This window comes from Babylonia areolata, chromosome 3, assembly GCF_041734735.1.
Source record: "Babylonia areolata isolate BAREFJ2019XMU chromosome 3, ASM4173473v1, whole genome shotgun sequence".
Lineage (NCBI taxonomy): Eukaryota > Metazoa > Mollusca > Gastropoda > Neogastropoda > Buccinidae > Babylonia > Babylonia areolata.
In genome coordinates, this window is record NC_134878.1 from 50,246,861 (window position 1) to 50,263,067 (window position 16,207).

The 16,207-nt window shown below is 37.8% G+C and overlaps 2 protein-coding genes across 3 annotated transcripts in view; both read left to right on the forward strand.

The window, feature by feature from the left end:
* Positions 1-11: 11 nt before the first annotated feature.
* LOC143280076 (peptidyl-prolyl cis-trans isomerase FKBP1B-like) lies at positions 12-12,425 on the forward strand. The gene is made up of 6 exons (XM_076584584.1): positions 12-133; positions 1,831-1,878; positions 2,149-2,241; positions 3,028-3,050; positions 4,415-4,488; positions 6,134-12,425. The coding sequence occupies exons 1-6, from the start codon at positions 97-99 to the stop codon at positions 6,186-6,188; spliced, it is 330 nt and encodes a 109-aa protein (XP_076440699.1). The 5' UTR covers positions 12-96; the 3' UTR covers positions 6,189-12,425.
* Positions 12,426-13,221: 796 nt separating this feature from the next.
* LOC143280077 (coiled-coil and C2 domain-containing protein 2A-like) overlaps positions 13,222-16,207 on the forward strand; it is a 269,519-nt gene continuing 266,533 nt past the window's right edge. Inside the window, exons 1-2 of one of the 2 annotated variants that reach the window (XM_076584585.1) lie at positions 13,222-13,337; positions 14,326-14,442. In XM_076584585.1, coding sequence (XP_076440700.1) covers positions 14,353-14,442 — 90 coding nt within the window. In that variant the 5' untranslated portion in view covers positions 13,222-13,337; positions 14,326-14,352. Of the gene's footprint in view, positions 13,338-13,364; positions 13,471-14,325; positions 14,443-16,207 lie in introns of those variants that run through there. The other variant, XM_076584586.1, reaches the window with a different exon arrangement.

The following is a 16,207-nucleotide window of genomic DNA, read 5'->3' on the forward strand; positions in this document are numbered from 1 at the left end:
CTTTTTTGTTCCGAGAAGTTCCGAGACAGTCCGGAGACGAGGGGACAAGCAGACAAAACGGGCGAAAGTGCTTTTTAGGGGTGTCTGTGCCTCAGCATGGGGGTGAAGAAAGAAACAATTTCTCCCGGTGATGGTAAGCTGTTGTAGTGTTTGTCTGAATGACTTAGTTTGGCGTCGTAAGCGCTCAGCCCAGACTTATGCCATGTCTCGTCGATTTCAATTCCATGCTTTGATTGTTTTGATCCTGGCTGTGAGTGTAAGTTCTGTAACGTATTTAATTATTATTTTTGGTCTCTAAGTGGTCACTTGGTTCAGGACTATCATGCAAATGTCATTAGTGGTACACTTCGACTGCGGTCATAGTGTTTCAGTACAGTCTGCTGTTATTGTTGTGCACACATATGTAAATCATTGGTCATAACTCATATATTGATTAAAAAAAAAAAAAAAAAAGAAAGAAAAAAAAGAAAGAAAAAACCGAAAAATTTCTGGATCCACAAATGTCAGTTATAAACTTAATAGTATACTGTTAGTCTCCACTAACAGCCAATCTACTGTTCTTGCCTCCACCAGTAACCAGTGTCATGAAGCTGGAGTTTGTGACTTCATCATTCAGTTACAATCTGAAAGGGTGTGATAGCTGAGCATTGAGCTTCCAATGTAAGGGTCCTGGCTTGATCCCAGTGTCAGTGTCTAGTTAAGGGTGGAGGTTTTTCTGATTTCCCAGGTCAGCAGATATGTACTGGTGTAGACAGGTCTACGAAATATGTTATTCACCTTCATCATTCATGTGTCTGCATATGCTGAATATCAAAATTCAAATACATGTTGAAAAAACTGTAAAGAAATATGAAGATACTGAGCATGCATGATGTGACAATAAATGTCAGAGCAGTGACTGTTGGTCACTAACGAAGAAGAAGAATCTAGACAAGAACAATTTACTTATTTAGGGCAAACTGTGTTGTGTGTATGGAAATAGACAAGGCCATTTAGACAGACAGCAAACTGTAAGAGTTTAGCTCTGAATCATGAATACATGCCTGGATGTCAGTGTTGATATAGAGATATTATACATATTGTTTTCTGACTTTGCCATTTCAAGGAAGAAAATGTTCCATTTGCACAAATGATGGTGCTCACTGTTGTTACTTTTAACTTTATAAGTGTAACTTAGCAATGTGTGACAGGGTGGAGAGATTTGGAATTTGTTTTGCCATCCCAGACATGCCTTGGCTTTAGTTTTATCAAATTTATTAAATTTATGACAGCTCAATTCCAGTGGTGGGAAATTTTGATAGTTGGCATGAAGTCAAGTGCACACAGGGAAGAACCATAAACTCCTCAAATTAGCAGCCACGGTACTTTCAAATTCACAGTGTTTTGATGAAATTATGCAACCCACAAACTGGACAAAGTGCCTGTCATTGAAGTGAAGCAGTTTTGCCACGCCCCCTCAAATAAGCATCTGTCTCTTTTCTACACTTATTTATTTATTAATTTTTATTATTATTTTATTTATTTATTTATTTATTTTAATAGATGAAATAGCCTCAGTAAGGATGGTTCTTCCTTACATTTGGAGCAGGGCTTCGTTTTTGATGTAACAGTACCATTCTGTCTGCTTGTCTTACCGAAACAGTTGAAAAAAACCCCAAACCATTTATTGATAGGATTACCAGAAAGGAATTTTCTAGAATTTAATGTGGTAAGTAAGTTCAGTCAGTTGTATGTGTGTGTTGAGCGTTATATTTGAGCAGGTGTACCCAAATAAAAAATACACTTTTGGTACATAGCTAAAAGTTCGGTTGTGCTGATTTTTTTTTTCAGGTACGACATTTCCCAAAAAAGGTCAGACGGTGGTTATACATTACACAGGTGAGATTTAACAGCAGAAGTATTGACCTGGTGCAGTGGCAGTAAGACACAATGTGGCAATCATAAACTGCACACACGCACGCACGCACGCATGCACACACACACACACGCACAAGCACATGCACACACCTTGTACATGAATGCGCATGCACATGCACGCACACACACGCACGCATGCATGCAGATTTATCTCTAGTTTGATCAGACTGTTTATTTTCTGTTTTCTGTCTGTCATGATTTTAAGTTTCTTCATTCTTTCTTTCTTTGCAGCAATTGTTGCCTCAACTGGAAAACAGTTTGACTCTTCTCGGGACAGGAACTGCCCTTTTAAATTTAGAATGGGCAAGGGTGAGGTGATCAAAGGTGAGTGACCTTGATGTATGTAATGGGAAATCATTTACATCTTGTAGTTAGTCTTTTGTGAAGGACCATGACTCTCAAACTAGGAGGGAAAATGGCACTGGCTTCAAGTGCTGCAGCCTTGGGGGCTAGTTGGTCTTTGGGAACCATCCCAGCGCCGACTGTCCTAAAACCCTCTTGGCTAAGAGACTGGGGATGTAACTTGGGCAAGACACTATCCACTATAATCAAATTCTAGCCCAGATAGTTTGGACAGCAGTTACTTCCTCTGCTGTTCTGATGGTCATAGTTGAAAACGACCGACTATCATACATACATGTTATACTGCTTACAAGCATATCTTTTTGAGTAAAGCACTTAAAACCTGCAGTAACAAATGAGTAATACCAAATACCACATTTAAGTGAAAGAATGTTGGTGGGTTAACTTAGTTGCATTTGAATTTTTTTTTTTTTTTAATCACATTTCAGAACAGCTTTTTTTTATAAAAAGTTTGACATTGTAGTACAACAGTTTTGACGTCCTGTATGTGTTTTACCCAACACCACTCTTGACTGAAGCTTTCAGTCATTCCATATAAATTTTTCAACAGAAAAACTGAAATTTTGTAAATTTAAATTTGATGTTCAGCAGCATAGCATTTTATTTTATGATGATGAATATGAACAGCAGTAACCGCAGTCAGGTAAACACTGATATTCAGTTACATTGGGATGATATTCTTCATGTATGTCTGTTGTTGTTTTTTGTTTGTTTGGTTGGTTTTTTTGTTGTTTTTTTCTGTTGCAGGTTGGGAGGAAGGAATTTCTAAGGTAAGCTGCATTTGAACTTTATCCTATTTTTTGTTTGTGGTGTTACGTGAAAATGTTTTGGATTGATGCCAAAAACAAGAGTTATTATATCATGTTGCTGCATTGATGATATGCTGGCCACTGACCAGTGCCACTGCATCTTGCTGAGGTAAACAGCTGTTGTACTATTTACAACCAATAATTATTTACAACTAAGCCATGCATATGACTTTATGAGGCAGCATGGCAAAGTGAGACAGGCATTGGATTTCTGATCCAGAGTTAATCAGTGGTTAGGGTTCAAGGCCCCATTTCAGCATGTCACTGTGTCCTTGAGAAAGGCACTTTTACTTCATTTTCCTCACTTCCCCTGTTATGAATGGGTACCTGACTTCACCTGGGGAAGGTTGAAATAGCAGGAGAGGATTGGGCCCCACATTCTTATGCTGAACGCTAAACACAGTGAATAGGAAATTAATCGCCCCGATTATTGAAAAGGCTGTGGGAATGGGAGGTTATTGGCTGTAGCTACTTTCATTTTCTCTGCATAGGCGGGTATTAGTTTGCACAGAACAGGAATGTCTGCACTAGTGGGTCATGGTAAGTATGTTAGATAAGTGTAATTTTAGGAAGAACATTTTCTTTTATCCTTATAAGCCATTAGTTTGGCAAAAAAATAATAAAATCATGTTCTGGTTTCATATATCATTAAAAACAAACACATATCATGCTGAAAGTACTGCCTGTGTGCTGTCTGTAAATTCATGAATGCAGTTGTTGTATTTGTATTGTCATATCTTGATCTTTGATGAAGTCGCTGAGTAAAAGATCCCAATTTTACCACATTAAGTTGATAACTTGATAACCTTTGAAGGGTATGTTACAAGGTCTGAGTGGTTTTAAAAATGAGATTGTGATTGTGCATTAAGGGTTGGTTTGCTTGTTTTTGTATGCCTAATAACCCCCATGAGACACTGTGGCAGAGTGAAGCTCTTGATTTCTGGTCCAGTGTTCAACAGTGATCAGTTTGAGACTCCGTTTCGATGTGGTCTTGTGTCCTTAGGAAGGGCACTTCAGTCTGATTTTCCTCACTTCACCCAGGTGTGAATGGGTACAAAATTTGAGTTGCAAAAGGAGAGGAATGGGCCCTGCCTTCTTTTGCTGAGCCCTGGACACAGTGGATATGTATCCACTGCTCCAGTGATCATGAAAGGCTATGGGACCTTTAACATTTTTTTATTTTTTTTTTTTATTTTTTTTTTTTTTATAGATATCCTTTGTCTCATCCACTGTTATATAAAAATTTGAGAAACTGTTCCTTTAACACTGGTGACATTATTTTCACTGATTTCAGTATTCAGAATGAGTTTATTGTCTGGTTTCAGATGAGTGCTGGTGAGAGGGCATGGATAACCTGCTCACCTGATGTTGCGTATGGGAAATGTGGATACCCCGGAGTATATCCTTTTGAATAATCTGCCTTAGACCTTCTCTTTGTCAGTCTGTCTCTCTCTGTACCACCCTTGTGGAGGGCTCAGAGAGAAGATGAGCACCCTATGGATTTGTAGTTTTATCATATTAAAAGATCACAAAAGTGTGTTTTTTTCCATAATTTTTTTGGTCCATCCGTTACTAGATTTCTTTTTTTTTCCTCCATTCTAATCAGATTGGGTTGTTTTTTTCCACATAACTTTTTCTTTTTAACCCCAAGACAAATGAAGTTTGGTGAAGTGAAATCAGTATGGCATGAATATGAAGTGCAGTGAGAAATTTTTGTAAACTTTTGAGTGTTAGAATTGAACAAAAATGAAAGAATCCTGTGAGGAGGAGCCCAAATAAAGACATGTGACTGACATCCTGACCTGTAGTCTCTATCTTATGACTGGCGTCAGCCTTTCACTAATGAGCACACTTAGCAGCAGCAGTAAAGGGGTTAATTCTTAGTTTGAATTGGCTGAAAAGACTGGGATGGAGCTGATAGCTGATGGGAACTATCAGAATTAAACAGACTCTGCAGGATTTTTTTTTTCAGAGTTTTTCAAAGTTTTTCAGAAGTCTTCTCTGAACATTTAATTTTTGGAACCACTGTTGTTCACTTTGACCTTGCTGTATGAAGAACAGGTAATGCTAGTGGAGCAGTTCATTCATCTGCAAAGACCCCTGTGCTGAATATTGCCATTCTGACATGAGAAACAGATCAAAATCAGTTGAGAGCATTTTTCTGCCCATGCCGCTTTAATGTTTTTTGGTGGTTGTTTTTTTTCTTCTTCTTCTTTTTTGTTTGTTGTTGTTTTTTTGTTAATTTGATAGATCTGGACTTCTTTGCAGATGAACTTTCAGCCTGTTTGTGTGTCTTAAAAACACCATGTGATATATTTCTTTTTGTCGAAACTGTCTCCATTGACATGTTTATTCTGTGGATTGTGAGCATGCTGTATTCGCAATATGTAGGGATAGGGTAAGAGGATGATGGAGGGATGGAGTGGCAGGCGAAGGGCTTGTTTGTTGGTTCGTGGAAGGGGAGTAAGAAAAAGGGATAGAGTGAGTTCACCCTGGTATTTCTTAGTTTGCATATATTTATTTTAAATGTGTAAATGTTCTGTGTGCGGATGATAAATGCTTTTCTGTGTTTAATAGACATTTATTAAAATTATATCACTCTGAGAAAGATGATGATGATGATTTTATAAGGTGATAGTTTACTGTTCCTGTGAAAGTGTGATTATTTGTTTAGCGTATTGGTTGTATATATTAGGCTTTCTAGATTAGAGAAGCAAAGTTTTGTAGTGAAGCCAGATTCTTTCAGATACTCCAACAGTTGTTATTTCAGTTGAGTTTGATTCTACATTTCATCCTGTGTTCATGATCTATGTTTCAAGATAATGAGTAAGCCCTTTGCAAATTTAGTTATTGTGTTAATAGATGGAGTCTGATATTGTGTGTGAAACAGTTGGAAAGGCTGAACTGATACATGTTATTGCTGATTTCATTACAGGTATGATACTGAAAAAGTTTCGTTAGTTTGTTGTCCCAGTAATAATGTTAATAGCAGTTTATTTCAGTTTATAATCTAACCGAGAGTAATTTTCCTTAACTCACTGTACTATTCCACCGAATGCCAGCCTGGTACTAGATGTGGAGCTGATCAGCCTCGAGTGATGTGAAAACCAGACTTGCGTTAACCAGATTATCTACCAGTCCTCTTATGAAATGGGCCTGGGTTATTTTGTCCATTACAACCTGGTCATTTCTCTTCTCTTTCTTCTTTCTCTTTCTCTCTCTTTTAAAAAAAAATTTTTTTTTTTAGGTCCCTGTTTTTGAGCTTCGAGGAATTAGGCCTGAAGTATTTATTCAAGAAGCAGATCAATACCTGATAAAATAAAAAAAGAGAAACTCTCACAAGAGTAGGCAGGAACAGTACATTCACCATTATTTGAGATGCCAAAAAGTGTACAATAACAGCAGTCGCTCATTTTGTGCTGTGTATTTAGCATAGTTGATAATGAAAGCATTTTGCAGACAGCTGTGCTTTGTACAAAAGCCTTCACCCAGTTTTGCTGCATTATCTTAAATAGATTGCAAAAATGTCATTCAGTCTCCTTTCCAAAACCATCCAAGAGGGATATGAACTTGAAAGAATTTTTTTTTTTTTTTTTTTTTTTTTTTAGCTGCTATATCTTTAACTGCTATATCCCATGTGAGAATACAGAGAAAGACTGGTCATAGGGGTGCTTTTCTCTCTTGTTTTTGCATCAGCTAATCTGGTGCTTTCTGGCTAAGGTTTAAAAGTGGGAAAAGCAATTGACAATATTTAATGCGCACAGGTACACGCACACAAATGCACGCACACACACACACACACACACACACACACACATATGTATGTTTGCATGCACACATTTCCTATGCCATCATTGCTTCTTCTCAACTATAAGTTTGCCTACTCAAAACACCTCAAGTATGACATTTCTTTTGGAAATAGAGCAAAGCTGTGAAACGCCCTGCCATTGCAGCCTGCCATATACCATGAATCGTTCAAGACTAGGTAGCACTTGGGGCTGGGGAGGATGGTGCTTAGGATGTGGGTTGGGGAGGAATGCAGAGCACATTATCCATTGGATGACCATCCAAAGTTAACAGAACGTCAGGTCTGTGCATATGGTGTGAAAAATGTAATAGATTCGCCTTCTGTATTTCAAGTGGAAACTAATGAGGAAATTATGTATGTTGTGGTGATACACAAAACATAATGTACTTACATGGTGTGTACACGCACACACAAACACACGCACTCTCTCTCTTGCTCTCTCTCCCACACTTACCTTACACTGTCTCTTACTTGCTGATGCCCATATACATCAGCGTGTCATGGATCACTGACAATCAGAAGCAGGAAATTTGGGCAGGAAAGTGAACAATACATGTGTAAAAGTGTTGACTGTTTGCATGGAGGGATGGTTATAACCTTGACGGCCAGCATTGACCCACACCACAGTGCCTGATCTGTATCATCGCCTCCACGCAGAAGACTGTTTTATTCTGTGTGTGTACATATGTGTGGACACAGTACGTACCCAGGGAGAAAGTTATGGATGGGCTCACTCTGAAGTTTGTGCAAGACTGTTGAGACGTTCATGTGATGAGGGAATATATATATATATATATATATATATATATATATATATATATATATATATATATATATTATTTCAGTTTAACAGTGCTGCAAATGATGATCTGGATCAATAATTATCTACTTCATCTTCCTCCTCTGTTGTTATTTGGGGTTTTTCCCCAACAATTTTTAAAAGAGAGGATATATAGGGCTATGAGCTATTTACATCAAGAAATCTTGATTTGGCCATTGCAGAAAGAAAAGAAAAAAACTGTTGTGAGAAAAAAAGCCAACATCCAATGTGTGTTTTCTGAAAAGCTTTTTGTGTGCATAGGCCTTAGGGAATAAAGACAATATAAATATATGTTTGCACTGATTTACATGAAATAGTGAATGTTGAAAAACATTAAGTGCACTCAGTTTGTTTCCCTTCCAGCTAGAGACAAATATTTGTGGGTACTATATGATAGCTACTAGTGAGCTGCAAAAAACAAAAAACAAAAAAAACAAAAAAAAGAGAGAGAGAGGGGGGGACTTATGGAAGGAAATGAGTGGATGTTGCCACTTGTTATGCTTCTGTAAAGTGTGCGTTTATATATACTGGTACATGTAATGCTTATGTGCATATGTTCCTCAGACATACAATTATAAGGACACCGCAGGACAAACACACACAAACACACACACACTCACACACTCACACACAGTTTTGTACAAACATGCAAATTCATAATAGTATGATGCACACCCACATGATGTTATGCTTTCTTTTTAATTGAAAGGCACCGGCTTGGATTACTGGTGCTGATTTTTCTTTCAAGTTGAGTCTCTGTCTTTTCTCTCTTATATACATGTATAATGTTGTGTTGTGTCACTTTGATGAGATTAACATGCTGTTTTGGATGAGGTCATGGAGCGAACTAGGGATGTCCGCTTCACATCCTCACTCACTTGAAGAAACCATATGACTGTGACTGCATGACTGCATGAGCATCTGAGCACGTTTGTTGGGGACAGGCACAGTTGACTGATGGTATGCTGGTGGTGAGGAAAATATGGTGTGGTGCATTGATCAAGTGGAAGGCTTTTCTAGAAACGATAGTGTTAGCAGAGTTGGAAAATTTATCAAGTTCAGTGAGGTTGGTTGCAAGAGTATGCTACCAGAGAAAAACCACTTCATTTGGTGCACAAACTACTGCCGTGCTACTTACCCATTGTTCACATCTTTTATGTTTTTATTGAAAAGAATTGATTAATCAGTTATTATTGTTCATGTGCATGTAGTTATTATGCTTGTAACTCTGTTCTGTCATTTTGTAATGATGGAAGCAGTTACCAGTATTCTTTACCAAACTGACTTTTTTATTTAATAGAAAGAACTGAGCATCTGTGACTTTCATTTTGATATCCAGTGATTTTTGTGCTTTAACGCACAGACAGGAAAATGTGAAACCACTTGGAGACGTTTACTTTGTTTTGGGGGCTTTTCCCCCATTTTTTCTACAAGAGAATACAGGAGAGGCACCCCCATTTTTTCTACAAGAGAATACAAGAGAGGCAAGCACATACCTGTCTGGATGTGAAAGAAAGAAAATATCGTACTAGTTTGCTTTTTAACTAATTCAGAAAGGATGATTGACATTTGTCAGGCTTCAGACTAACCCGTTAACAAGTCAGACAGGTTTTTAGTTGATACATGTATCACCTACTTTCAAGGCAGTGTTGTTATTTTCAGACATTTTGGGATTAAGATTCAAATGATAGGCAGATATCCTGTAGATTTGATCTTTGTGCCTGGTTTAGAATTTTCAGTTTATCTCAAGAAACAGTTGATATGAATTCTGAATTTTATGTTAACTTGTCATTTGTATTTCTTGGAGCTGGAGTTCCCTTTCTTTTCTTTTCTTTTTGTTATGACGTGGTGTGTGGGTGCAAAATTTGGGCAGTTATGCCCAGAAGTGTTGTCCTATTTACAACCATTATGCAGAGCCACCATTATCTGTTTGTGTGCAATTTGGTTTTCCTTTCAGTCAAAATTAACTTTAGAGATAATTTTGATGCTTTACATTTACTGACACAAGCAAACAGCATGTTTCTCAAAGCTATGCATTGAACAGGAATCTCATTTGGAACTCTCAAATGACTGAATTTAGAATTGGAAAGCTTGGAGGTCACTTGTGAAACAGGGATGCACTGATAACATAAGAAAAAAAACTGATAATAATGAAATGGATATTTAGAAGGAAAAAAATCTTAACAGTATTATACCGGTAAATTTTCACTCATCCATGATTAATTTCAAAACAGTGATACGGCATGACTGTTTTGAATGTGAGGTTGTTTTTGTTTTCTTTGTTATTATGTATGTTATGTAGAGGTACAGAAAATAATTTATGTTTTGGAGGTTGTTTTTTGTTTTGTTTTGTTTTTAGATACACACACACACACACACACACACACACACACACACACACACACACACACACACACACTCATGACCAACTTTTGAGCTTGTTTGCTTTTCTGTGCTGCACAGTTTCACAAGAATTAACATATACTGGATAATTTCTTCTATCATGCTTTTTTTCTGTCTTTAATTATGTACCTCCATAAATCAGAGCCCTGTAAGAAAGCAGGGTTCAAGATTAAAATGATTCATCCATGGTGACAGCTTCAAAATTTTGTATCCATTTGTGATGAGTTTGGTGTTAGTAAAAGGGTTCAAACAAACCAACTGTAATTCACCCATTTTTGTTGGTCACAATGGTGAAATTACCTATCTGAGGTGTCTCAGCTTGGAATAGAGTTTTTTTTTATACCTGGGTTATTTCATTTCTGGAATAATAAGATATGTTTAAAATATATGTTTGTGTTTATGTTGAGTGTTGAGGACAGAATAATGTATCAAATGTGAATTTGACTCAAGAACATACCCTGTAATACCTTGTGCAATAAATCTATCTCATTGTCATCACTTGCAGTCCCCATCCTGGTGCAACAAAAACTCTTGACCTCTGTTTGGATGATTTGACGAGAAACCCTTGACCCATATGCTTAGTATTATAGAGAGCCTGGGAGGAGGGGGTGGGAGGGGAATCTTAGGAGTGAAGTTTTTGAAGAAAGAAGTACTGAAATACTACTGGTTCATTTTGTCCTCAAGCCATGTTGCTTGTAGCCAAGCTGACACACTAAATAGGAAACACTAAAGATATCAAACTTAGCCTCGACTAATTCCATTGGGGCTTTGCGGTGCAAAACAACAGCCATAATTGGGATGCTTTCATCTCGTATTGAAGCTGCACTTCCTAATATTAGATTCCTGATAATATATTCCACAGGACAACTGTGTAAAGTGAAATTTGTTGAAAAATCTATTTATTCTAGTTAAAACGTTTGAGAGAAGAGAGATGGTAGTTTCTGGATGTTTATGTGTGTGCATGTACATCTTGAACATATTTGTGTGTGTTTGAGTGTGTGTGTGCGTGTGCACTAAAGAATGCATAGTGTGTTTGTGCATTTATGTGTGTTTGTGACTGATGGATTTTAACCACAACTGGTTCTGCATTCTTGGTCAGTTGTAAAGTGTCAACTTTAGAGGCTAGAATAGTGGTTTTGCATGTGAAAAGCTGACTTTTGTCATACAGTAATGGACAGATGTGACAAACTATTTTTCAAACCTGAATAGAGTGAATTGTCATCCCTGGAATCAATAGAGTCATTAGTGAGATGATGCCAGCAGACATCAGCAATATTTTTATTTTTTAACTTTTGATCAGACACATAAATATGTCCATTCCATAGCTTTCTGTAACCTTACTCTCCCTCGAGGGCGCTTCCCGTGGGACCCCAAGACATGACCATAGTGCATCCCTGATTTTAAGTGTGTCGAGCATATTATGTGTGTTCATGGGAGCCTTGAAACATGTATTTTCACCATTACTTGTGATCTGCACCAATTTGTTTCTTTCATTTTATTAGTACCATTACAATTTTGGGGGGGGCAAACACAGGAGTCAAAAATAAACTTTCCAGAGATGTGAACCTGTGAGAACACATTGATAACTGGTGCATATAATTCAGTCACATTCTTAAGATAGTGTGATGCTTTCATTTTGAAGAAAAAACACAACAAAAACCTTTTTTGTTCATTTTCATATTATTCCTTCATTTTAATATGATATTTTTGTGAATTCTTATATCTGTTGTTATTCTGTCAACATTTGGGGCTTTGTGATTAATATTGAATTCATGTATCAGACTGACAGTTGACATCCTTATGACAGTTGTCACTTGCTTTGCAAATTTCATTTTGTAGTTATATGATTCTTACAAAAAAGAAAAAAAAAAAGGGGGTGGGGTGGAGGGGGGGGGGGAGAAAGGAGGTTAAAAGGTTATGCTTTGTTGGAGGGCAGTACAACATGTACAATATTAATATTGTTGTGAGACTTTTTTTTCTTCTCGCTTGTCCATAGATACTTGATGTTTTGCTTGCTATGTATGTGTTCAATTTGGATCAGCAGCTATTATTGCAGTACTGTTGTTATCCAATGAAGAAAATAATAAGTCCTTTATGCTTTGACCCACAGTACACAGAAAAACCAACAATCCTCTGTCTGTATATATTTGGTTTGGTTGGTTGTTGGGTTTTCCTTCCAATATCAGTGTAATGGTGACATGATTTGTATTTGCAGACATTTTACGAGTTCCATTTGCTTTATGGTTATCATGGAGATTGACTGTTAGTGATCTGATGAAAATAAAGTTTGAATTGTGAAAGTATCTTTCAGTTGTTTCTTTGTGTCTTTGTTTGTTTGTTTGTTTCTCTCTCACTCTCTCTCACTCACTCACTCACTCACACACACACACGCGCGCGCGCGCGCGCAATGCACATATGCATGCAATCATGCACGCATGTACACATAAATGAAAGCACACAAAACACAAATGGTTTTCTTGTGCAGATGTATGCAGTATGTTCTCAGCCTCTGTTTCTCAATGTCTCCTTCCCGGTCTCTGTATCTCTCTCTGTATACCTCTCTGTGTCTGTTTCTCTCTCGCTCTTTCTCTCTCTTTCTCTCTTACTGACACACACATAGGCACATGCACATGCGCATATGCATGCAATCATGCACGCATGTACACGAAAATTAAAGCACACAACACACACACACACACAATCACATCACCTGTCTATAATGAAAGACAGGAATGAAAATGGGGTACTGTGGCTTTTACTAGAATACAATGAACACGAAACCCACACCACTGTATGGTCATTTAACAGAGAATACCGTACCAGTATGTTTGTTACTTCACACAATGTAATCATGCATTGTAGATTGGTGGATGTTCTTAGAAAATAAAATTAAAAAGAGAAAAGTTTCTAGACTTCTTTTTTCCCCATGAGATTTCTTAAATTAGAATTTTAAGTGAAATTATTATATTTAATATTCTACTTGGTGTTAATTGACTCGACATCAGTCGGGAGAGAGAGGGGGGATCGATCATCCTACGAGAGATTTGAGCAGCGTGTATCAAGAGTCGTTTCCCTTGAAGTACCTCTCACACAGTGCGGCAAAATTGGACAAGTAGCGTCATGTCGCCCGACAACAACAAGTGGTAGGAAAGTGCATGGCATCGTTGTCGGCTGTGGAGTACTGAAAGGAAAGTCATTTACTTGCCGATTAAAAAAGGTATAGTCGAAACCAATCGAGGGCTTCCTTGTTCATTTTGTAGTGCTTTCTGAGTATTGAGTTCCAAGTAACGTCCACGCCTAATGTTTATTCCGAAGTGCCAAAAGGTCTTCAAGTAGAAAGTTAACCTAAGGTTGGTTTATTTCCATTTACATCACTCCCCGGTCATCATTTGCAATTATATCGCGCGCTGAGTGTGTACAAGCACTCGCGGATGTGTTAATTTGAGGAATTGATTTGGAATTAGTGACAGAAGTATCAACAATTGATTGTGATCACTTCCTGGGATGAAAGAAAGAAGGGGATCACAGTGATACTAAAGTTATTTGACATCACAGAAGATTGATAGAGTTTAGGAAATGCCAGATCAGATAGTGTGACGGAATGTAAATGAATTGAATCAACAGTATAACACACACACACACACACACACACACACACACACACACACACACACACACACACACACACACACACACACGAACGCACGCGCGCGCACATACACACACACGCACACACGCAGAGCTTGCATGAAAATAACAGAAAATTATTGTGAACCTTATAGAGCAGCAGTATCTTACCAGTTGACATGGAAAGATAAGTTCCATGGATTCATTTACATTTATAGCCTTTTCTGTGAGTGCGTGTGTGTGTGTGTGCGCATGTGCGTGTGTATGTGTGTGTGTGTGTGTATGAATATGTGTGTGTAGAGGGGAGGAGGTGTGTGTGTGTGTGTGTGTGTGTGTGTGAGGAGGTGTGTGTAGAGGGGAGGAGGTGTGTGTGTGTGTGTGTTTTGTGCATGTGTATGTGTGTGTGTGTCCAGATGTATGAATGTGTGTCCAATGAGGAGTTAACATTTTCCACCTGGTATATATATACATATATATATATATATATATATGTGTGTGTGTGTGTGTGTGTGTGTGTGTCTGTGTGTGAACATTTTTATCATTGGCTGGCATGGTGAATAGATGACAAAACATTACAGGAGTAGTGTGGTTTCAAGCAAGTGAGGATGGCAAGCCGAAGCAGACGTCGAGGTCAGCCAAAGGAGCGGTTGCTGGAGGAAGGGGAGGATGTGGAGGGCATCTCCAACCCCAGCATGGTATACACACTGCATAATTTCATCCAGTGATTGTTCATATATGTCTTATTTTGCACCACTTTTGCCTTTCTGCCTATTCATCAGCCTCTTTCTCTCTCCCTCTCCTATACGCACTGCTTAATCTGATCCAGTGATTGCTTATATGTCTTATTTTGTACACCTTTTGTCTTTCTGCCTGTCAGTCAACCTCTGTTTCTCTCCCTCTCGCCTATCTCCCACTCACTTTCTGTTGTTCTTTCTATTTATTCAGCCCTCCCTCTCTCTGATCATTATCTCCTTTCCTCCCACTCTTTTGTTTGGAAATGAGGTCATTACGTGCACACTGATTTACATAGCAAGCTCAATTTTTGGCGTTTTTTCCCACCTTTTTAAGACTTCTTTCTTTCCATCTTACCCAGTTTCTCCCTCTTTGTCTTTAAGACTTCAAGACTCTTTATTGACTTCAAAAAGAAGAAGTTGGTGTGTGTGTGTGTGTGTGTGTGTGTGTATGTGTGTGAGTGTTTCTCTCTCTCTCTCTGTCTGTCTCTGTCTCTTTTTTTACTGCTGTCATGAGCAAATGCTTTTCCAGTGTTTGTCTCTTTGTGAGTGTGAGCGTGTGTGTGCGTGTGTGTGTGTGCATGCGTGCTTGCGTGCATGAGCATGCATGTGTGTCACTAACTGTGTCAATTTGTTTTCTGTTTATGTGTTGGTGAGAGAAAGAGAGAGATGCTTCCAACACTTAGATACTTTTTTTTTTTCAACATTAGCCTATTTACAACCCTTATTAGGATACAGTTCTCACTTGAGTGTTATGGGTATTGAATGGGAGATAATAAACCAGTCAACAAGAGAGACAAGGACTCAAGTGTCACATACAATATTGGAATCATAAAAAGAACTCAAGCAACACTGCAGAATGGACCACCTGGCAAAAAGACACACACACTGCTGTGACCTTGACCTTTAACCTCTAAATTGACAAAACACTGATATTCTAGCCCAAACAAATCACTGTAATTATATACAATGTTTCATTAAGATTTTAATATTGGATGAAGAACCGAAGTTCTGTCATGCTTTTGCATTTTCCCCATGACCTTGAACATTGTCCTCTAACCTTGGTTTTTTTTCATGGCTTTTGATTTCAGCAGTACCAATAATTATACCAAGTTCTGTGGAGATAATATAGAAAATTTTGTCTCTTTTACATGTAGAAATTTTTTTCCTGTCAATATCATATATGTCATGTTGTGAGCTGACCTCTGATTTTGAATTTCTTTAGAGATCATGCCATACCTGTGACCATTCGCAATAGTTTGATCAAAATCAGAGGATAGATATGGCCTCTCTCTCAAGCCTTTTCCTCTTTGCCAAATAATGAATGACCTTGACCTTTGAATTCCCACCCTGTTTAAGATATCAGAAACTGACAAAGGGAATGACTTTAAAGGTCTTTATTTATACCTACCATCCTACCAAATTTCGTTCTAATGCCTCTTACAGTTGCTGAGAAAATGCCATCATTAAAGTTTACCACAGACACACACACACTGTGTCCTGACGCCAGCTTACTCTGTTCACATTCATGAGTCAATAAAAGAAATATTGTCAATAAAGCAATTCAAAAACCACCTCTGTCATCAAACTCTACCTCTTTATGAACAATTTATGTAAAAATAAAAAAGAACTGTTCATATTCAGTAGGACCATCAAACACATACAGATGCAAATATTATATGAATAATGATGATTACATATTATGACCAACCATTTTCTTTTCCTAATA

Bases quoted from the DNA above. Each gene is read 5' to 3' on its own strand.
- LOC143280076 (XM_076584584.1), top strand. From the start codon at position 97: ATGGGGGTGAAGAAAGAAACAATTTCTCCCGGTGATG. The intron at 134-1,830 runs GTAAGCTGTTGT...TTTTTTTTTCAG, and splicing joins AACAATTTCTCCCGGTGATG to GTACGACATTTCCCAAAAAA. The intron at 1,879-2,148 runs GTGAGATTTAAC...CTTTCTTTGCAG, and splicing joins GGTGGTTATACATTACACAG to CAATTGTTGCCTCAACTGGA.